We start from the raw sequence: 24,231 nt of genomic DNA on the forward strand, positions 1-24,231 counted from the left end.
TCGCCAGATTTGGCAAAAATGACTCTGTCCAGTTTTGGTTCTCCTGAACCTGATGCCAACTTGAGAAAAAAATCTCGCAGCTGGCCTGAGATTCCACAGTGCTCAAATTTGACATGGTTTCCAGAGAATCTGGCCTCCAAGTCCAGAAGGCTCTGGTTTTCTTAAAAGATGTATTTGCTGTTTATTTTGTATGGTAAGTATTTGCTATTTTGAATTTAATTATTAATATCGGTGTCAGTCTTGGTTGTGTATTGCATATACTGTATTTATAAATTGGTGCAAAAAGCACAAGTAAAGTAAATTATACATCAAATTTATTATAAAGAAATAGTAACTATTTTAACTTTGTTCAAGTATGTGGTAATTTGCTCCTATTAGAGTAAAAGAGACAGTAAATTATTATCAGTTTGTGTAACTTAAGAGTATTCCATATAATATTTTTTTAGATTTAGATGCATAAAATTTTGAATGTGAAAATTGCAGGGCATTTTAAAACATATGTGGGGGATTTTTTTCCCATGTTCTCTGTTAATTCATTTTCTTTTGCCATATGATTTTACATGTCATGTAGTCGCGCAAACTGTGAATAGATTTGTCTATAATGAACAAACCATGTAGAACTACTTTTTTTCAATGTAACCAGTACAACTTTAGTAGATCATTTCTTTTGCAAAGCATTATATAAATAATTTATATCTCCCTAGGTGAGTTACTTATTGCAAAGTTTGACTCATGCAAACGACCTCAAATACATGTCCGCTTCCTTTGCTGCAGCAGCATCCGTGTGACTGCTTTGTACACTGTGAAACTCTCCCGCCCCAGCCGGCTCATTTCGTGTTTACTCTGGGCTGGAAAAGACTTTGCCAAAACATTAAAGACCATTCTTTTCACTAAATTAACATATTCTATCTGCTTTCAGAAAATGCATCTTTACATTTCAGCTGATTTTGTATATCAGGGGCTTTTTTTTTTTTTCTCTCTCAAGAGTCATACTTAAGAGTTCACTAGATTATTTTTCTTCAAGTAATGTATCCATACAATGACTGCCTTGGCAAAACAACCGAATTGTGAATGTTGTGCCTAGTGAGTGAGTCATGTTCCGTCTTGATTGTTGTTTTCTTTTCAAGAATTATTGGTATTTAAAATGTCAGTTTTCAGTTTGAACCATATATTTTTGTAGCTCTGTATGGCAAAGAGCAGTAATACTGTTTCAAGAATGAGTGTTAAAATTGCATAGCATTTGTATGCACTTTATATTTTGCAGAAGTTAGTGAAATTAATTTATTAATCACTTGCACTTGAAAGCTGTGGGTATACATTTTTTGTTGTGTGTCCCTCTTTTAGGTAAGGAAGCTAAGTCATGGTAAGACTTCAGAGGTTCTATGGACAATTGAGGGAGAACCTAAAACCACTTTTCCCCTATACATTTTAAAGACAGCAACTGGAACTTTTAAGCTAGTCTTATCATATTAACTCCCACTTAACTCTCTATCCTAAGAGGCTTTTTTCAGTAAACGCATTAATTTGCATTAAATGATTACAAGGGAAAGCCCTGTCCTCCGACAGAACCTGGTGATTTGCTTCGTGAAATAGAGAGGAAATTATCTTAGGGTAAATGGAAACCCTCCTCCCCTTAAACAGAAGACTTTGAAATAGAATGGATTTGGACACGAGAAGCCCTTAGACATACCTGTTTACACTGCAGGCTTGTTCCTAGAAGAGTTGCACATGTCATTTTATTTACTCCTCTTGGCTCAGAACTGGAGGAAGATCACTGTTAGAATGAGCATCCTTTGACTTCTTGCAGCCACACGATTCCCGACATCAGAGATAGTAGCAATCGGGCCACCTCTTAGGCAGGACCAGCTGGAAATGGTGTGATGAAACACAATGAAGTGGGCTCCCCCATATGTCTGGAATGATTGGCAAGGGCCAGCAGTTCTCGGTTTTGTGCACTGAGATATCTGAGCAAGACCTATGGCATTTTCTTCTTTTTCACTTATTAAGGCTCCTATGATTCTTCTTAAATAGTAGGTGAATATTTGAATAGACGCTGGAGAAATTACCCTGAAAAATCTCAGCCTCTACAATTAGAAAAAATGAGTCATCATGTCCCCCACGTTAATTCAGGTTGAATTCATCATGTAGTGTAAATAAATCCAGTAAATTACAAAAGACAAACATTCTGTGTAGGGTTGAAGAAACTTTAAGTACAGTGAAACTTCATGATAGGATGAGATCTAGAGCTTTCCCAAACATTCACCTGTCGCATACAGGATTGCCACTTAATGAAATAACATGCTCATAAAGCAGTGGTTCCTTCTCAGAAAATTTTCCTACAACAGCTCCAAACCAGGGGTGCCTGAGCTAGATTTTGAAGTTACAGAGAAGTTTCATTGTATTTTTAAAACCTTTTTAATGGGTTTATTTGGACAAAGATATAATCAACCCCCTTTTTGCATTTTATAATGTACAGGAGTTAGGTTGCTTTTTACATATGGAAAAGTTAGCCTGCATTTATTTTTAAATGCAGTCATTAAAACATCTTTGTATTCCCCATCAGTGAAAATTTTCCATGTGCACAAAATGTAAATCTTAATCAAAACAGTTCAATGCTTATTTTCTGTAGGCTTTAGTAAAATATTTATAAACCAACCACGAGATATTTATATATCAAAATGGCAAATTCACCTCAAGACTGCAAATTTGATCTTTTCTGTTGTTTCTGTTGTCAGTGCCATGCTTGTAACATTGATAGAAGGTGGACACTAGGCAACTGGTAATGAAAGAGAAAGTCCATTGAATGAAGAATTCAGGTACATTAGCCATTTGTTGTTTTATAGTGGACAGTTTTCTCTTAATGTTCATTGTTATTTGTTGGCAAAATAAAAGTGCCTTAAGTTAAAAGTTTGTTTTGAGATTTCTTAATTCAGTATCAGTTCATAATGCATTTATTTACAAGTTTTTATTTTTTTTGCATGTCCATGATAAATTTAATATTGTAAATGTATTAAAATTCATTTACATGCCTATGGCTGCCTTTGATTAAACTTCTTCCAAAAAAATAAACTGTTCAGATGTTGATTCTGTTCAAAAAATTTCATTTTACTTAACTTCAGATTACTTGCATATAAGTTGTTGCAGAGTCGCTACCAAGTGCATTCTTTGCTATGCATTTGTATGTCCCAGAATCTGAGGTTCGAGGATTCTGAATGACAAGGGTGCCTTGGGGGTGAAAAAGCTCAATTCCATGTGTCCTCCCTTTATTTGCCTTTGAGAGCAGGGAGTGGTCAGGCATCTCCCATGTGATTTCTGGCTTGGGGACTCCCAGGGCCACACAATGGAGCCGAATGGCTGTCCCTGTCTTTGTCAGGATGCTCCTGGGTGGGCGATTTATAATTCGGGGAGGGTAGGCTACAACCATGACTGGAACAGTAATCAGTGCATGGCCAATGTTATTTTGAGCCTTACAGATATAGTTTCCTCTGTCATAAGCCGTTGCTTCTTTGATGACTAAGGTGCCATTTTCATGCAATATGTATTTTCCACTAATTTGAGGCCTATCTATTATATGACCACTTGGTAGAGTCCATTTGATGTTGGGCTTAGGACTTCCATCAGACACACAGTGCAACGATAGAGACTCCCCACTGATAGAATAAACTGTTCCTAGTGCATTAGTAAGAATAACTGGCTTCTGGCCAATTTCTAACACAATTAATTTCTCAATATAACCAACTTTATTTCTTGCCCCACACCGGTATTTTCCTGCATCGTCCCGGGTTATTTTATAAATCATAAGAGACCCATTGTTTGCTATCAGATACTGAGAGTTTTCTGGTCCATTGGGAAATCGCGTGCCATTTGGTAAAATCCAGATTATTTCAGGTGGTGGGTTCCCATCAACAGAGCAGTTCAGTGTGGTGGACTTTCCAAGCTGGGCTACTATTTTTTCATTAAATGGATTTCTGAATGTTGGCCTTCTCAGCATTTCCAATACTTCCAGCCGTACCACCAGCACACTCTCTCCGCCCTCATTCCGAGCCACACAGATAAACTCAGCTGAATCTGAAAGCCTCACATTTCTAATTTCCAAAGTTCCGTTTTTGTGGACTGTGATTCTGCTTCCATAGTATGGCGCTGTGAGGAAAATATTGTCTGGCATGATCCACATGATTTGAGGAGATGGTGTCCCTTCAGCTCTGCAATCAAAGTGTTTTTTGGAATGCTTCACAGCTGTGGCTTTAATGACAGTTTTGTTTGTATATAGACCATTGATTAATGGCGGCTTGGACACAGCTTCCAGATTGTACCTTTTGGTGTCGTCCCCACTGGGATTTTGGGCCACACACACGTACTGTCCAAAGTCGAGCAGTTTGATTTTGTTGATGGACAAAGACCCATTGGCATGAACTGTATACCTGTCTTTTGAGAATGAAATCATGTCATTGGAAGGCAGCAGCCAAAATATTTTCGGTTTGGGTTCCCCAATGACCTCACAGTCAAGGACAGCTGTGTCTCCAGCTTTGACTCTTACGTTGGCCTTGTAACCCTTCTTGATCCGTGGGGCAGCCGTTATTACTGTTAGGTGGACCTTCATTTCATCCTTTCCTAGAGTGTTCTGGGCATAGCAAGTATAATCTCCTTCCTCTGCTATCCCAACTTTGTTGAAGTACAGTGTCCCATTGTGGAAAAGAGTGTACCGCCTGGTATGCCGGCCGCTGTCATCAGCTTGCATTGCATTGTTTATCACGGTTCCATCAGGCAAACTCCAAGATATCTTGGGCACTGGTGACCCAGAAGCCTTGCAGTCAACTTGGAAATCTTTCCCGTGAAACACTTGCTTTTTAAAATGTTGCTTGTGATCAATTTTGGCGGGTTTCAGTTTTAGGCTAACATGCATCAGTATCAGGTCATCCCCTATTTTGTTTCTTGCCACACACAAGTAATCACCACCATCTTTTTCTGTCATTGAGGCAATAAACAGGGATCCGTTTGGGTAGACATGGATCCGGCTGCCCATTCTAAGGAGAGAAGAGACTGATTTGAGTGTGCAGCTATTAGCAAGGGGCAGGGGGTAGAGGAGTTGCCCTATTGACATAGGGTTAACTTTATGGACGTTGCCTTAAATTGTAATAAAATCAGTCCTAGCTTATTTACTGTCTTCTAAGCCATTTACTGAAAGATGACATTATCTAACTGAATAGGTGCAATTTAGTGCAAACGAGTAGTATTTCTAAGATGGACTTCAAATGAATCTCCTTTACATGGTAAAATTTTTAAAAATTATAATGGCAGCCCTGGCTGGTGTGGCTCAATGGACTGAGCGCCAGCCTGTGAACTTAAAGGTTGCTGGTTCAATTCCCAGTCAGGGCACATGCCTGGGTTGCAGGCAAGGTCCCCAGTTGGGGACCTTGTGAGAGACAACCTATCTCTCATGTTTCTCTCCCTCTTTCTCCCTCCCTTCCCCTTTCTCTCTCAAAAAAAAAAAAAAATTAAATTATAATGGTGAGAATGCTAGAAGTTTTGGGGTCCTCCTTGACACATAACTTTCTTGACCATTTTACATATCAAGTGATCATTCTGTAATATGTCAGTAAAGAACTTTCATACATACATAGAAAAGAAACCAGATTATACTTTTTAGGGAGTATTAGTAACAAAATATTTAGAGATATTTGGTTAAAAAGTAAGTACTACTTTGTTATAAAGAGAGAAAATGCCAGTGTAAGACTTACTAGAGGCTTGCTGTAGCCCCCGCCCTTTGCAGGCAGCTCAAAAGTGACTCTGGTCCTCGCATTATGTTGCACTGTGTGGAACACCATTTTTCTCCCTGAAGCAAACTACACAGCCTGCCCTTACCATAGCAGGCCATCAGATGGCAGGTATTTCCTGTTAAAACTAAATCCAGTTTTTCAGAAAGATCAGTGGAAATTGGTACTAAAAACATGATTAGAACACCCAATAGTTGAAAATCTATGTTTTTCTTAAATTTTTTGGCATCGTGATCTAAGCAGGTAAGTGAAACTGGAGAGAAAAGTGTAGGCAATCTTCCATAGTGTAACTGCTAACCAAGTCAAACAGTCTCAAGTCACTTTTTCTCCAGCAAACATATAAAAAGTATGGAAAGTATTGTAGTAGAACATTATAAAACACTGGTGGGTGTTGTGTTGTTTTTTTTTTAATTTTGTTTTTCAAGTATGCAAGAGACTTTTCTGATGTGTAAACCAAGGTAAAATAATGGATACACTTAATAAAGGGATGGAGACTGCCAGGAGCTTTGCCTTTACTTCTAAATCTTCCAGGAGCTCCTCACTATTCAGCTAAAACATTGATATTTAGAGAGGCTTCGTCGCTTACTTCAGGTCACAGGGCTGGTCCTCAAACCCTGTGCTTTGCACCACGCTGCACTGCCCCCTTCTTTCATTTTTGCCCAATACTTTCTAAAGACATTGATTCTTGAACCTGGGTGCGCATTAAAATATAAAATAATTATTTTATATTACACAACTGATGTCTGGGTCCCACCTCTGGAATTTCTGACTTAAGTGATGTGGAATGTGGCCTTGGTATTTGGATTCCATGTTTTCGAAATGATTCTCCTGTGCACCAAAGTCCGAGAGCCACTACTCTAAAGTCACTTCTCAATGCATGTCCTTCATCACTTGCACTGGAATTAAGTGGGACCTCATTTCAGGTGCATCCCCTTGTGCCTTGGAATCTATTTTAATGCTTTAATTTCACAAAAGAGAACTGGCAGTCAACATTAGTGAAATGCTTATAATTATATGGGGGCAAAGAAAATATACTGAAATTATAATATTAAGTGCAAAAACTGATAAGCATTGAAAATAATAGGGACTCGTACATATAGTAAACTAGCATGTTATTTCTAAACTTCATAGCTCAATGTTTTTTCATTTTAAATCTAAATTAACAGTCAAGTGATTTTGATGCCTTATTATTGGAAAATTTGAAAATGTTTATTTTTGAATTAAAGATCACAAGTGAAATTTATTAATGACATTCAATACCAACCAACTTATAGTGTGACAGTAGAAAAATATATTCAACTTATCAGCAGGAATATAAATTCATATCTATTATGTTAAATTTGTCCTGCATGGTGTTTTCTATTAACAAAAAGCAAATATATAAAATATAACTTTCCCCATCTTTTTGTCATAGAAAATGATTGCATAAGGTCATGCAAATGGCAAAAATTAGTAACTCAAGCTATAATTATTACTTTTCAAAGATTATTTAAACTATACAGAAAGCCAGATAAAAATCAGTGTCAATAAGCCTGTAACAGTACATTAGAGAAAGTATATGAGTCTGACAACCTCAGAGTGAGGAGGTCCTATCTGTGTTTCACTTTGTGAAGGCCTTAATGCTGTGACTCAAAGTGCTTTGAAATTTTAAGATAGAAGCAATTAAGTACAGGTTATACTAAAATTTAAAATGTTTAAGAAGAAACTTTAAAGAGTCAAATAATGGATGGAGTCCATCTCTTCAAAACCTTCATTGAATTGAAGTCTTTTTTCATCCAGAGATTATGAATACATTTATGCAGTTACCATTTTAAAACTCACAACTGAAAACAAATGAGATTTTCATTTTGCTTTGAACTATGTAAACTCAATAAGAAGTTGGCCTTTAGAGTTAGACATGTAAGAAGCTTAGTTATATATAGTTTATATTATTTTATATTAATCTCAAAAAAATTAGGTCTCTAGAGAATGTTATGTTTATGTGCTGAGTCTGGGCTCTCTAATACTGTTCTCTAAAACTTACTGTATTATTTTTCCATTGCAGAAGTTGTACAGCTAAGTAGATACAGAAGATAATCTCAACCCCAGGTTGTGGTTTACCTGTGCCACTGGTCAACGACAGCCTTGGATGGCAGCCTCCAGATTATTTGGGGTTTGGGTTCACCAATAGCTGAGCAGTTCAGTAGCAATTTGTCCCCAAAATTCACCTCATTCCACGTCTGGGATGCAAATTCTATCCTGGGGATGGTCTCTTGTTCTTCCATTGTGAGAATTACTACCCTTCTGTCCGAGCCCGTGGAGCTGGTAGCAATGCATTCATAGGTGCCTCTGTCTGAAGAGGCGATGTTTCTTATATACAGCGTCCCATTGGAAAATAAGAACAAGTTGGAATCGATAAACTGTAATGGCTTCACTTCGGTGCCATCGGAGAGAACCCAGTGGACACTGGGTTGAGGATTCCCGTTTGCAGTACAGGGCAGTTTCAAACTTTGACCCCGAGTCCCTGCAATCACTTGCCTCTTTTGTTCTAGAATGGCAGGTGGCGCGGCAATGACTTGTATTTTAACCAGCATGGAATCCTGGCCAGCGGAGTTGCTTGCCATGCATTTGTAAAAGCCCCGGTCATACACACTGAGATTGTGGACAACCAGCGTTCCGTCAGATGTCACCAGGGCCTGCCTGTTCCATTTGGATGATTCTGAAAGCACTGTTTGGTTTGCGAGGATCCAGGAAATCATTGGCCTCGGCCTGCCTTCAGCTTTGCACTGCAATTGCACGGCGTTTCCGGAATGGACTGTGATCTCTTTGGTATGTCTCTCCAGGATCCTGGGGGGATAGGAAACCACGGACAAGGTGACATGAAGGCGGTCTATGCCAAATGGATTGGATGCTGAGCACAGGTACTGGCCACGGTCCTGAACACCCACCCTCTGGATGGACAGGGTGCCATTGGGGAGCACCTGGAACCTGCTATTCTGTTTCCTTGTAGACAAATCAAGTCCTGATAGAAGAAAGAAATATATAGCCATAAGTCATCAACATTTAGATAGAAAACAAATTGTTCAAGTGGAAAGCTATCTTTCTGTTAGGCTATGGAGAACAAATACATTTAAAATTAGGATACCTAGTCTTCACATTGCTAAAATCATTCCTGGAATTTTTGTATCCCCATAGCTTTAATTTAAAAGCCCGACAAATTGTTCAACAAACAATTACTTTTTTTTTCAAATCATGTTCCTTTGGATCTGCTTTCAAAGTATTTTTTAGAATGTTCTTAATTAACATACAGTTTAAAACCTTCTACTGAGCAAGAAAGCCATGCAGCAAATGTCAAATGAGGATAGTAAAGTTTCTGTATCTTGGGGAAATTTGAAACTGGTGTTGATTCTTTGGATGTGTAGCCCTGAAACATAACACAGTCATTCCCTTGTTTCCTAAGTAAAGAAGACAAGCTTTTAAATACCTGATGAGACTTTGGTCCAGTGGATGGTGGGCAGGGGATTTCCTGCAGCCTCGCAGGGGAGAAAGGCATCGGAGTCAGCCGGGACGGTAAAACTTGCCGCTTTTCCCCCAACTATTCTCGGCCTTTCAAATGTATTCCTAGACAAAGGCTCAAAGGGAAGGAGTTCAGAAGGTGTTATTTTTTGAACCTGTGTCTTATCAGAGCCACTCTTTGCAGTTTTCTGAATTTCCCAATTAGAAGCATGAGTGGTGTCCTCTGGCAAGCCTAGAGCAGGCAGCATACTCACTCCTGGCTTTTTGCCTTTTTGAGAGATTTTCAGGTGGGACTTATGCCAAAAGTGATCTTCTGACCAGACAGGAGTCGATTTAGGACTCTGTGGTCCAACTGTTGTTAGTGCTGGTACAGGAGGAGAATATGACAGATTGGAGTAGATAAAGTAGGTGGTTCCAGCTATGAACTTGGCATTTGGATGAGCCTTGGGAGATGCTGCAATCTCTGCTGCTAATTGTTGTGGATCAGCGTTGTGCCTTGAGGGTTCATGCAGCTGGAACACTGTATTTGTCATCATCCGGAAAATAGGAGTTGTCACATTGTTAGCAACTGCACTTTGATCGCTCAAGGGAGGGGAGGTGGAGGTCAGCACGGGAGCGGCCCCGCTGCTCAGGAGTGTCGGCATGGTGGAGTGGCCAATTGTTGTGCTCCTCGCCGTGGTCCTCCGCTGGAGTTCGCTGGACGAAGTGGTTTCGGAAGCAGCTGTGCTCTTCAAAGCCTGAGTAGTTTCTTGGGGTGGTTCTTCAAATACATCTATCCCGTTAAGCGTTCTTGGGTGAAGATCCGCTGTGCTTGAAATTCTTTTGGTGTTTTCTAAGAGGGGGTGAATGAAAGCAGAGACACTGGCCTTGACTGAAGTTGCTGCTGTGGCTGGAATAGGAAGTGTCACAGCAGGGTGTGTGGTAAAACCAGAACTCTGGCTGGGGGATCTGTCTGGGTCATTTCTGCCGGGAGGCTCTTTTTGGCTTGTCACTTTCCCTGTCCTGAGCCTGCCTATTGGGGTTTTATTGATAATGATAGATGCAGGGGCAGTAGGAGGAGTTGTCAGCGTGGCTGTTTGCATTGATGTGAAATTTGTACTTGATTCCTTGCTTGAGCTGCTAGGAAGGGTGGGGTAATTGGGTGGGAAGGGCAGCTCCTTCACTGTGGAGAGACTTCTAACACTGTGTGTTTTGGTGGTATCATGGTGAGTTGTAGCCAGTGTTACAGATGGACTTTGCATCAGATTTGCTGAGTGTGCTATGAAGCGAAAGGGGGAGGCTTTACCTGTGGGTAAAGCAGGGGATATTTTAGGAAGCACTGTGGCTGTGCTTTTTTGTGAACCCAATTTATGCTGATGCTTTAACATGTCTGTTCGGGCATGGTTATTTACAAAGATCTGATGCCAGGGAATTTTCTTTCTCGGAAATCTTGCAATGGCCATAGTCATAGGCATAGATGGTTCAGTGGTGGGACCTGGAATTGATATCATTGAATGTCTTTTAGCTTCATTAATGTTAGACACACTGGGGTAACTACTATATCTTCTATGAGCTTTTTCCATAGTTACAGATGTCGGGGCATGAGTCATGACTGTGCCAGCTGGAGTCACTTGGGTGCTTTCAGCACTGAAATATTTTATTGTGGGTGTTGTTTTCTCCATATCTACATTTGGTTTGTTATTAAATAATAATGGTGAATTGTCGACAAGAGTTGTAGACTCTGCTGTGACTCTGGCGATGTCAGCTTCGGGGAGGGTGACGGGGGAAGAACTTAGAAAAGACAAGGTTGTTCCCGCAGTGGGGGACTTGTCTCGGAGAGAACAGAATGGGCACGCTGCACTGACCTCTGTGGCAGAAGACACAGTGGTGCTTCCTTCAGAAGAACCTCTGGAGGTTGACCTCACAAAGCCATATCTATGCCCTGGGAGAACTGGAGTTCTATATGGGCTGATAATTCGCCCCCTTCCCCAAAATTTCCTCCGTCTGACAAAGCGTCTGGAGAGTAGGGTGTTAGCTGTACTGTTTCTAGGAATCTGTAACTGAGAATGAGCAGCACTGGATTGGCCCGAAGGGGGCCTTGAGGTGCTAAGCTTTTGAATAATGTGATCATGGAAGTTATTGCTTCTGGGTTCACTGCCTCCTGTTACAGGTGTCTGATGACCATTCACGACATTTTCTGATGCTAAGAATACATCAGCTTTGCTGTCAACACTGCTAAGCATTTTGGTCTTGACATCTTTGATCACCATCCCCACTGTTATTGGGGGTGCACTCCGCAAAGGCTCTCTTCTCCTGCCTGTGTCATCGGCATCCTGAAATGGAGTTGTTGCAGGTAATAGAGGAAGGGCAGTGGCTAAATTTTGGTTGTTTCTGTCTTCCCTTTTGCTTGATGTGGTTGGGTTTGTGTTCTTTGACATAGCCGTGGTTTTAGTAGTAGTAGGTAGTTTGAAATCTGTTGGGTTTTCGGGTGGTAGCGTGTGTGGACTGACAACTGGGGAGACTTCCATGCCAGTAGTCGTAGCTGCCACAGGGCTATCAGATATATTTTTGGAATCAGCAGACACTGTCCTTGACAGAACACCGGGGACATTAGTTGCCAGGACCATAAACTCCTCATCTGGAGGGAGCATGCCTGAAGAGTCTACTTCCTCACTGGCTATTTTCAGGAGTTCGGTGACCAGTGAAGGTGGTCTTGCTGTGGTATTTTCTTGCTTCTGTGGCATAGTTTTCTTTTTAGCTTTCTCCAAAAGTGCTGCCCAGTGTCGTGGGTCAATTCTCCGAGCAGAGAGAGGGAACTGCCTTCTGTGCTCCCTAAAACGTTGGTTTGTTGAATCTCCATGCCGCTGGTGTATTAAATCTCGATAGTTGTGCTTCTTACTTGTGCTCAGGGCTTGTTTCCCAGACTCACCTCCCACTGAAGCAGTTGTAAGGAACTGTGCAGCTGGTGGATCCTTCAGGTGCACAATGGGACTGGGCTCATCAAATCCAGATCCGTCTGTTTCTACATTATGCTCCACTGGGCTTGGCCCTTTTATTCTGACAGAAACTTGGTTAATCAAAAAGTCAACCCCTGATGGGTTGGCTGCAACACAACGATAATGACCCTGGTCTTTTTCAGTGACCTGTAATATTCTCAGTGTGCCATTAAGAATCTGCTTCTCTTTTGAGGACTGAGAGAGCACAGTGTTTCCTGGAAGAACCCAGCTAACAGAGGCATCTGGGATACCAGTGGAATGGCATGGGAGGTCAAGTGTATCACCAACAAAAACAGTATGATGAGCCCCATTTTCATGATAGGGTTCTATGTAGGGCTCTACCACGGTAATCCTATAGGTGAGAATATCTGCATCAGCATAATTGGTGCTTATGCAGTTGTATATGCCTGTGTCAAAACTATCAGCCATCTGGAGTTCCAGTTTCCCACTTTTGTCTATTAGGATTCTTCCATCCTCGCTGACATAAGGGGCCCTCACTTTACTCCCATCAGCTAGAAGCCACTCCAAATGTGGGGCAGGGTCTCCTTGGCCTGGGCAGTCTAGGTCAATAGTCCCACCGACCAAAACAGTGTGTTCCAGCTTAATATTGTTATCCCTGGGAATCATGGTCCATTTGTGTCCCACTGGGCTCATCTCTGACCTTGGTAAAGTGACTTGAACATCACTGGAGTACTGGATCTGCAATGTACTGAGTGTGGTGGCAGTTCTGTTTAGCTGCAATGAAATCTGGTCTTGCATTAACCAAGGAGGATCTGCTCTGAGATCAGCCTCTATGTTGGTAAAGATGTCTTCAGGCTTAGGAGCCACCTGTTTATATTGGTAGCAGAGTTGTGGTGTTTCAGTGAGCAAGTGACTCCTTTCTAGTATCAGAGGAGAGTCACTGTACAAAGCAAGAATTTGCCACACTGGCTGAATGTGACTGTAATTTATGTTACACACCAGAACTGTAGAGAATGATGTATTTAGCCTGATATAATCATTGTCTTCAGTGAATGCAATGGATGATGTCCTTGAGGGCTTTTGGATACTGCAGGCCATGTTAGCTTCATTTCCAGACTGGTCTGTCATATTCAAAATGAGGGAGCCAAAGGGTGCCATGAAATTTGGGGGAGAGATGGACACAGAACTGCTGTCTTCCAGAATAGTCTGGCTCTTCTGTTTCAGAGCTGGATCGATGGTTGGCTTGATACACAGGAAAGCTGCAGCAGGGACTGTGGCTAAGGGTTCGCCCTTGGAGCTCCTGGGGTTCATGCACAGTGGGCATTGCTGAGAGCTGGAGGGACTTCTGTCTTTTTTGCATTTTATTATGTCTAGAAAAAATGACAGCTAAATTATTGCCAGTTCTGGTCTCTTTATGAATTGACATTTGAACGTTTTGAAGAAACAGCTTGTACTAGAATTTGAAACATTTTGGAAATTTTAGTGTTTAATAGAAAGTTTCCTACTTTTTTGGTCTTTGTGTTGATTTCTAAAAACATACTATCTATATATCCTGTCATAATATTATATTCATAGGCACAAAGATTTTGTCAGTCTTGTAGAAAGTGCCCAATATATATGTGCTACTCAATATATATTAGTGGAATGAGGAGTTTCCTTATCTGGGGAAACAACAGACTGACATGCTTAGGTTTGTTACATTTTTTAACAGTAATTGAGTTCTATATGTTCATTTTTAATGTTTTGAGTCATAGAACTTTACTGTCCTTTAAAAGATAACCTGTTTGATAAATTATCACTTACAAGTCCTTGCATATCATTAAAACCCCACCTTACTTTCCATTATCCAAAAGAACAATAACTGAACTACAAGGTATCTTGACCTGGTCTAGCTTAGTCATAGTAGGAATGGAGAGACACAGATGGATGCAGGAGATAATGACATAGGTAGAACCAATCAGCAGGAGGTGAGGATCTGGCTGAACATGGAGGTGACTGAGTGGAAGAGAGAAGACAGACACAGCATGAGTTTGGTAACTGGATTGACTAAGGTAGGCATAGACTCATTGGAGGAGGATTGGGTTTAATGAGGGAGAACATTGTACCTAAGCAATGTGCAGCCCTTCAAATGTGACATTTTGGTGAAATCTGAAGCCTGAAAGTCCTATAGGACTAGGAACAGCCTAAGCCTTTCCAAATCATAGAAGCCCCTTTCTCAGGTGTTCCCATATCACATACCTTGCCATTTAAAAAGACCACTCTGGTAAGCCAAATAAAAATGGCTGATCACTGAAATACTTGGTAAGGGGTACAAGGGGCTGCATTCACATAAAATGCAGCCAGGGACTTAACATGCTGTTCCATGTAGTAGCTCCCATCTCATGCCCTAGACACTGATTTTTAAAGGAAGACTATACTTCCTGGAAGATCTCATTTGCCAGAGTGGCTGGACAGGGTCACATCTCCTTTCCACATATGAACAAGTCCTCTCAAAGGCTCGAAGGCTTAAATCCCTCTGACCAAGGACTAAAACCCTTCAGTATGTCATTTAGTGTGGGAAGTCATGCCATATAGATCTGGCTACTTATCTTTATTCAGCAAATTTTAGAGTCTAAGCCTCTGCAGAGTAAAGACCTTTGAGGATGCATAGACCTTTGAGCATGTGTAAGGGGCTCTTAATTCCCTACTTACCAACCAGGTCTGCTGCCTTACCTACCTAGCAGTACCCAGAGTTCAGACCCTGCTAGAGCACAGAACATGGTAGATTTCTGGCTTAATTATAACTTGTCACAGAATTAGGTGCACATCTTGGTATGCTTAGTGCTAACACCTGGACCAGTGTTAGCTAGCCCCAGCCATCAGATATTTTGCTTCAGATGCAAATTTGATTATGGCACTTCTATCCCCTCTATCACTCTAGGTTTCAGCCACACAGATGCTTCCCATCCCCCAACTCTGCCATGCCCCATCAGCTCTGCTTCCCATACACTTGCTGTCTGACACGTCTTCTTTCATCACTGCCCCACTACTTACATCCTTCATAGCCCAGTCAGAGCAGCACTTCTTCCAGATGGGCTCCCTGCTTTACGTTCTGGTACCTCCCACTTCTCTTATCCTGCCCCTCATCACCCACTATTAGAATGACTTATCTAGTTGTCTGTCTTCCCACAAGGCTGGAAGCTCCATGCTTGCTCATCTGTATGTCCCAGGCCTGGCCAATCGCTGCTCAGCGAAGACTGTAGGAAGGCAGGGAGGGAGGGAGGCAGGCCAAATCCTAAGACCATTCTTTTTATGAATTAAGGTGACTTACAATTGAAGGTGTTTTCCAGGAGCAGCCAAACAGCTGGCAGTCTTGCTAGAGCTACCACTGCCTACACACATCAAATACTGTCACTTACTTATAGAGCTTTTTCTTTAGTTGAGTTACATGTACTGTTGGTAATACGTGTATTACAGTTGCCATTTAAAATATATTTATTAAGATTACACCATACTTTGGCATTAAAACAAGTAGTTACTGTGTGTGCAGAAAGGTATGGAAACGGCAAGCAGCAGGACATAAATTTAATATTTATAAAACAAATGTTTATCAGAGAAATGGCCACAAAGCCATATTTTATAGAAAAGCAACCCTAGGAGTGTTTTGGAACCTAAGAGCTGAAGAACACAAATAGATGAAGCTGTGCTACATTTGACTACCAAGATATATGCCAAAGAACTGCCTATCACACACCAAGTGTGGCAACTGAAGGCACAAGAAGCTGTCAGATCTCTTGGAATGCAAGATGAAATGCATTGCAAAAAAGAAGTCAATGTGACTGATTCATGAGTGTTGTAGGATTATCATCAAGGCTTCTCAGTCAAAAGGAGAACACTTGTTTATGTAGACACAGCTGAAAAATGTTAGCCACTGTGGGTTTGCTTATTATTTGATATATATGTATACACACACACAGAGTTTTGGGACATATTAAGATGATTGATGGGTAGTAGGCATTTGTATTCACCATCAAAATGGCTATGTAGTTGATAAAAGCTTAGTTTAACAAAAGTTATTGATACCTACTCTGTTCTAGGCACATTCTAGGGGCTAAGGACAATAAATTAGACTTAGAAAGGCAACAGACATACAATACAAATAAACATAATAAAATTCCATTCAAGAACAGAAGTATAGGCAAACCACAAGTGGTGAAGTGATCATTCTGACAGGGATGCGGTGTGTGGAGGAGCAGCCAGGCTTCCCAGAAAGGTGAGTGCTGAGCCGAGTTTGCTGGCTGGCGGGGAGGCCAGCAGGAGGAAAAGAAAGAAAGGTGTTGCAGGCTGGGAAGCAGCAGGGAGGAGGTGGTAAAACAGGGTTAGGTGTGTCTGGGGTGGGAGAGTGGCTGCAAATTGGAAAGGAAGGAAGTGAGGCTAAAAATTAGTCAAGGAGCACCCTGGGAAGACCTGGCATACCAGGCTAAGGAGCTCAGGCTCTGTTCTTTAGGCCAAGGTCAGCAGACTTTTCATGTAAAGGGCCAGATGGTAAAGATTTTGGGTTTGGTGGACCACAGTTCTCTGGCCCAGTGACTCCACTGTACCACTGTAGCTCCAAGGAAGCTTGGATATGTAAAAACCAGGCATGACTATTTTCCAGTAGAACTCTACAAAAGCTTGGTGAGAGCTGGATTTGGCATGTGGGCTGCAGTAGGCCAATCCCTTGACTCTAGTACATAAAATAATTGATGTTTTACGGTGGTATAGTCTACTTGATGAAATGATAGCTGCTAACAAAATATATATTAACCTGATTTTACTACCCAAGCATGTAATTAGCAAAATGGCAAGTAGTTTTGACACTGTGGGAACTGAACCCAGAATCATTTCCTCTCTGCAGAAAGAGAGTGTGTGTGGGCATCATTTTACTTCTTTGTTTTTTTCACTGCTACATTTCTCAGATAAATTTTCTCTATTTGCTCACCATCATCCCCCCTATAATCCAGCTAACAATCACATGAGAATTGAGTAGTTCTTTCTCATTCATCATTCTTCTTTATCTCTCCATGGCATTTGAAAGTATTGAGAAATCCCCACTCAAGCCCTACTGCCTTTCAAATGTCTGTGAGGCTACATCCAGGTGTGGTGCCCTCATAGTTCAGCCTGTCATTCCCCAGTCATGAACCATCCCAAGCACCTCCTAGCTGGGCTACTGTTTCTCCCCATCCCTCTCCACCCTGTCTACAGCTCACAGGTTGGTGATTCCTAAAATGCATCTCAGTAGGCGAACCGTTCAAAATCCTTCACTGTAATATCTTTCTTTTTTTTAAAGGATAAAATACAAACATTTTGACTTAGCATTTAGCACTCCCCTCAATGGACTTCAAAACACTTGCCAGACTATGCTGACCCGATGCCAGGCAAACTGGGCCATTCATCGCCCTCGTCATGAAGCTTGTGCTCTCTGCCTTTATTATGTATAAAGCCCCAAATACATTTCAGAAAAAGATCTGGACTTTCGAGCTTCTGATATTTTTTTTTTCTAGCTGTGTGACCTGGGTGGAAAAGAAAATAAACATTCATGGACTGCTTATTTTGTGACATACATTTTGCCAAATACTTTGTATGTATAATTTTAATTATTCTTTCCAATTGTTATTATTCCTATATTACAGGTGAGAAAACTGAGGCAGAAAGGGTCTAAATGACTAGCCCAGGATACCTAACTTTTCTATGCCTCAGTTTCCTCGTCTATAAATTAAGGATTAAATAGAAAGCATCCAGCACAATGTCAACCACAAACTGAGTGCGTTACAACCCTGCTTCTTTCTCTCTCATTCTTCTGTTGATGCATCCCTTATGCCCCAGCCTTCTTTCTCTCCTTTTTAGTCAAGGCAGAGTATTTTTACTGACTTTGAGCTTCTATAGAATTAAATCTTCAATATAACTATTTGATGATTTTCATTCATAGCCTAATTGTTTTTTATATGTTTAACCTATTCACCTAAAAGATTTTAAACTCCTGGAAAGCAAAGATGGTATCTATTGGTCTAATATACCTCACAGTGTTCAGCTAATGTTTTTTTTTATTAACTTTTGACTTTTTATTAACTAACTACATACATGCACACATACATACATATATGATTGTATATATATGCACACAATACATATAAATATATTTCACAGCAGTAACTTTAAACTTTTTCACTTTTCTCAAGCTTCCAACCTTGGCCCCTTCCTCCCACCTCCCTCAGACACCCCTCGCACAACTTCACAAAGGAGGGAAAGCCATCAAACACAAATTTTCTTTGTCTCCTCCATGAGCCCTAGGAACTCATCTGCCTCTGTGCCCACCTTTTATATCCTACCTCCTAAAGAAATCCCTCCAGCTATGGCTGGATCTCTTGTTCCCCCAGTCTTCTCAGAGGACTTGCTCAGTTGATGATCTGTTCCTTCTGCAGTGTTGTCACCTTATCAGCAACCTAATCTCCTTGAACACACTCAAGTCTCCTGCTTGACTGCACCTATGCATGTGGCTGCCACCTTTCTCCCTTACTTCAAGCCAAACCTCTCTAAAGAGTAGATGGCACCCCACCCCCACGTCCCTCCGCACATGGCAATCCAGCGCCCATCAATCTTTCCAAAGAAACCAACCACCCCCCTTTGATGACAACAATCAAGAGGTTCTTTTCAGTCATTATCTTCAGGACTTAATTTAAGTAATTATTTCATCAGGTTTTAAAAATTAATGATGTAATTAGTTCTTTGCCCTTTTTCCCCATAAGTATGCAAGCTCCATGGAGGCAGAGATCTTAATCTGTCCTGTTCATTTTTTGATCCCCGTGTTCTCTGCAGCCTCCTGTACCCAGGGTGATGATAATAACCACTTGTTGACTGAATGGATATTGCATTCTTCATAGTAAATTCTACTTTCCCCATCAAAGGACATTTCATACCCTGATTGCCTGTTTGCTTATCTGTGACCCACTAGAAGTGTGGTTACAGCAGCAACAGTGCCTTTGGCATGTCCGTCACCCAGCACAGAACCTTAAACACAGCTCCGAAAACTGTGTATTGACTGAAGGGCTGAAAAGAAGAGAAGAGGAAGGGAGGGTTTTTTAGGCTTATGGTGTAGGGAAGTGTAACGCACACACATTTCTTATTTTGTAATTTTGCCAGAAGCCAGGTATGGTGACCGGATAGCTAACCTTTGAAACAATGAACAATTAATTCATGAAAGAATGAAGAGCGTTTGTTATCTGAATTATTACTTAGACTTCTTTTTTTCCACCTAAATTACCTTGGCCTTCTCACCAATAAAGCACCTGCAGGCAGGTTGCTACTGTTGCATTAGAAAGAAGAAATAAGCAGTTTACGTACCTGGCTTCTCCTGTATCCAGTCAGACAACCATTTTAAATGACAGTCACAGGTCCAGGGGTTCCCGTGAAGATAAAGGCTTTCCAGGTCAGGCATGTAGGAGATCATCTCTTGAGGGAGGGAGCTCAGGAAGTTTTCAGACAAGTACAGGTACTTAATGAAAGATGTTTTAAATATCTGGAGGTAGTGCAGAGAGACAAATGTATCTGGATGGAGCTTAGTCAACCGATTGCCTTCCAAGTGCACAAGTCGGAGAAAGGTGAGTCCATAAAAAACCTCTGGGTTTATAAACTCAATATTGTTGTGATCCATATGCAACCGTGTTAAGCTCCTGAGGCCATAAAAAGTATCCTTCTGAAGTTTTTGGACTTTGTTATAGCTCATTTTTAAGACCTAAGAAAAAAGAAAACATTTATTTAGTCAAAGGAATTATCACAAAAGGGAAAAGCGTATCAATGTAACATATGCTGAGATTAATAGGAGGCAGTGGGTGTATCTTGTTTGAGTTAATATTCCTTAACTTTGAGATATGTACAGAAGTTTTTATAGATGAAACATTATGATATCATGGATTTGTTCCCAAACAATACAATGAAATGGAAAAGAGGTGAGTGAAAGCACTAGTGAAACGATCTGTTATGTACTGGTAACTACTGAAGCTGGGTGTTGCCACATTGGGTTTATTTTATGTTACTTTTGCATATAATTGAAAATTTCCTTGCTAAGTTTTTTAAAAGTATCTTGATATTTCAAGTTAATTTTTCTTGCATCTGAATTTTTCACAAAAATATATTGATTTTAATTTATTTTTCACATTTATAATGGTTTAATGATATATGATTCACATGCTGTAAAATTTTTCCTTTCTAAAATACACAATTCAGAGGTGTGCAACCATCTCTACTATCCAATTTTAGGAATTTTTATCACCCCAAAGTAAATACTCAGTCATTTTTTTCCTTTATCTTTGCCCTAGAAAACCACTAATTTCCTTTGTTCCTGTGGAATTGCCTAGTCTCATCACTCAGATAAATGGTATCATACAATAGGTGATCTTCTGTGTCTGGCTTTTTTTTTTTTTCAGTTAGCCTAATATTTTTAAGACTTACCCATCTTGAGCATGCATCAGCCCTTCATTTCTTTTTTATTGCTGAGTAGCATTTCATTGCATGCATGTGACGTATTTTGTTTATCTATTTATAAATTCATGAAAACTTGGGGTGTTTTCCACTTTTGGCTGTTATGAATAGTATGATTTTAATTTACTTTGAATTAAAATTAAAATAATATTTGAATAATGCAGTAGTGTATGGGTATTCTTCAATTTCTTCTGCAGTTACTAGTTGACCACAATTTGTCTCCCCCCCCCCCCCAAAAAAGACACAGAAATGCTGGTAAAAACAATGGGTTTCTCATAATTTTTCCTGATTTGACCTATTCTGTCATCTCTGTTGAGAGTATGCTTTTCTGGAATGACTAATTCCCTAATAAGCAAAAACAGTTAAACTGGCAACAGAGGAGAGCATTGCCTCTAATATTACCTGTGAGGAAAATTTCAAACTCAATGGTCCTTACCCTGACCCGCGTGGCTCAGTTGATTAAGCATAGTCTTACAAAGTGAAAGGTCGCCAGTTCGATTCCTGGTCAGAGCACATGCTTGGGTGGTTGTGGGCAACTGATCAATATCTCTCTCACATCGCTGTTTCTCTCCCTCTCTTTCTCCCTCCCTTCCCCTCTCTCTACAAATAAGATAAATAAAATAAATCAAAGTCGATGATCCTCAATATCTATTCAAAACTGGGTCAAGAGTATACATGTGTGGAGAATTTTATGAAGGATATGTATTCCATCTAGTCCTCTGAATGCATATATTTCAAATAGAGCCTGACTAAGCCAAATGAAAAGAATCCCATACTAGACTGAATTCTATGGCTTTATACAGCCCTGGTGTGTTGTCAAAAGGCTCTATGCATACTGGCATGTTATATTTTATAAGGTTGTAACTGACTTTAGTACACTGTATTTTTATCTGACACTATGAGAGACAGATTTTAAATCAGATGTGGTTGTGTTTCTTCTAAAAAAAGTACTTTTATTAATTTTTATTGATTAAAAGTTATAGATATCATGAATTGTGAGCTTCTTGAAAGCCTCACGTCCAACTTAGCAGAGCAGATGTCCCGATCGACATGTCTGCATTTCACTGCGCTCCCTTCGTGCTTATCCTCAGACTGGTTTTATCTTTTATTTTCTCACCTACTGCAGTGATAATTCTTACAGTATTTGACACATTCTTGGAAGTCTCTACAACTTCTTAAAGTTTTTTTTAACACAACAGGATATAAATACATAAAGTGACACTGGAAAAAAAAGTATATTGCTGTATAGAAAGCTAACTTCTAAGACAGCAATTATTTTTAGGAACCACATTCAGTTCTCAGATGAAACATGACTAGAAGCAGCACTTTAAGATTAAATTTTGAAGGATTAGTAATCACTGGCTATACTAGCCTGAGGCATGAGAAAACTTGCTTTAGAATTTTTTTATTATTTGAATTTCCACATACTGTTGCATTTAAAAAGAAATCAATTCTTTGACATTCTCCCTTGATGTCTGCTTCTGATTTACAGAATGTTGATTTGGAGATGCTGTAGGAACAGGCAGTTTTTGGAGGGATATCTTACCTCTTTAATCTGTCCCGTCCCCACCCGCTCTCACCTGCAAGGCCTGCAAATCCGAGAAGGCCTTAGCTGGGATTGTGTGAATGCCATTGCTGTGCAGCATTAGTAACTCCAATTTATTCAGGCCCAAAAAATCTGTTCCTGTCAATCTGACCAAGCTATTGTACCTGAAATACAAATGACATTCTAGGCATAAGCTAAGCCTGTCAAAGTTCAAACATCAAAGCAAACACACACACACACACACACACACACACACACACACACACACAATGCCTCTCTTGTTTTATCTGTGCTCTAAGAAGATAATACAATGCTTGAAATATTATTGAAATTCATCAGATGCCACAGAAGGTCTACCCTCCACCCAGCCCTTGTAGTTCGGTTACAATCACCTTGTTTGTATTCCTGGAACATGCCACATTCCTGCTCATTTTCAAACCTTTGGGTGCGTGCTGTTCCTCCAGGTTGGAATGCCGTGACTCCTCCTCCTCTCTTTGTGAACACTGTTAAGACCCAGCCCATTCTTTTACCACATGGCCCCCTCACGCTCCCAGATGGAATGCATCATTATAAAACAGTCAAGAAACCTGGGGTCTGAAGCCAAATGGTTTGGCCGTGATAATAAACTCAGGTACTTGGTAGTGAATACTAGGAGCAACCCTGAATAAAATTAGTAAACTTTCTGTGCTTCAGTTTTCTTAGCTATAAAATGCAAAGAATAGAACCTACTCCAAAAAGGTTATGAGGATTAAATGAATGAATACATAAAGAGTGCTTAGCTGAATGCCAGGACATAGTAAGCACACAATTAATGATAACGGTTACTATCAGTGATTGTTACTAAGTTCCTTTACTGTATTATGTTTCTTATTAAGTTGTACTGAATGTACAACCGTTTTCTCCCTTTAACAATAGCTTCCAGGAGTGAATATAAGCCTTGTTCATTGAATTTCCAGTACCATCCATTGTGTTTGGCACATAGGAGCCATTGGCTCACTAATGTCAAATTCTGTTAAGTTTGAATACACATGTGTTCACGTAGTTTTTCATGAACTTTTAACATGTAGTCACCTTTTAGTAGATTTAGTTAGGTATGCATTTTAAAAATCATTTTAAATCAGTCAGTTTGTATGGGAAAAAAGCCCAAGGGCCTTCAAAAAGAATTTAGCCCACTTTTCACGTATATCTTTTACAAATAGGAGGATGCTTCTAATTGTCCTGTTCTCTCTCACTAGTTATCAGAACCCTAGTCCTTAACAAGGGCTATTTTATTCTACAGCACAAACATAGCCAGAATGAAGCTTCTCAATAGTCATGGGCCTCCCCACCTACCAAGAGTGACTTCAGGCTGCAGAAGAACTTTCTCTTAATAAAAGTTTATGAGTTAAATTTTCTTATTGCCCTAACAAACTTAAGATCCTCATGTGCTCATTTCAGAAAAGAAAGTTTATTACAATTGTGGCTAATCTCCCAAAGTCATAAGTGGTTAGGGGACAATCCCTTCTTGAGAAAGAGACAGGATGAGGGCCCCCACGCACCCTAAATTGATACGTTCCACATTGGGTGGGATGCTGTCTGGGATGGAGGTCAGGTACCGAAAGGTGCAGTGCACCTCTGTGGGCACGTAACAAGCACAGCGGCGAGGGCAGGCCATGCCCCCGGGCGGGGCCACCAGGCAGATCACAGCGAAGGACACCAGAAAGCAGGAGATTCTCCTGCCTTTCACATTCATTCTGGAAAAAAAAAATCGCAACTCAGAGTTATAACTGTGGTTTGAGCAAAGTCGCAGTACTGTGGCACACTGTAGCTGCTAATCTCAGAGACCTTCCTGAAGGGTCCTAAGTGGCCAATTTTGTTCACAACTTTTATAGTAAAACTTACTCTGTGCAAAGCCATAGTGTAGGCTGGCCTCACTTGGAACTTTGCGATCAAGTGGGATATTTACTGTTTTGAAAATTCCTTTATAGCTTTTCACTTGTTCATA

The 24,231-nt window shown here is 40.4% G+C and overlaps 1 protein-coding gene across 1 annotated transcript; it reads right to left on the bottom strand.

Moving 5' to 3' along the window:
- Nucleotides 1-3,115: 3,115 nt before the first annotated feature.
- On the bottom strand, nucleotides 3,116-23,979 carry IGSF10 (immunoglobulin superfamily member 10). Its single transcript, XM_054585289.1, has 6 exons — nucleotides 23,786-23,979; nucleotides 22,282-22,411; nucleotides 19,565-19,955; nucleotides 9,238-13,575; nucleotides 7,875-8,775; nucleotides 3,116-5,024 (listed from the first exon to the last, which is right to left on the bottom strand). Exons 1-6 carry the CDS (start codon nucleotides 23,977-23,979, stop codon nucleotides 3,116-3,118), a joined length of 7,863 nt encoding a protein of 2,620 aa, XP_054441264.1.
- Nucleotides 23,980-24,231: the final 252 nt, after the last annotated feature.

Source organism: Pteronotus mesoamericanus, unplaced genomic scaffold (assembly GCF_021234165.1).
Source record: "Pteronotus mesoamericanus isolate MK-2021 breed Mesoamerican mustached bat unplaced genomic scaffold, CSHL_Meso_final contig_82, whole genome shotgun sequence".
NCBI classification, from domain to species: Eukaryota; Metazoa; Chordata; class Mammalia; order Chiroptera; family Mormoopidae; genus Pteronotus; species Pteronotus mesoamericanus.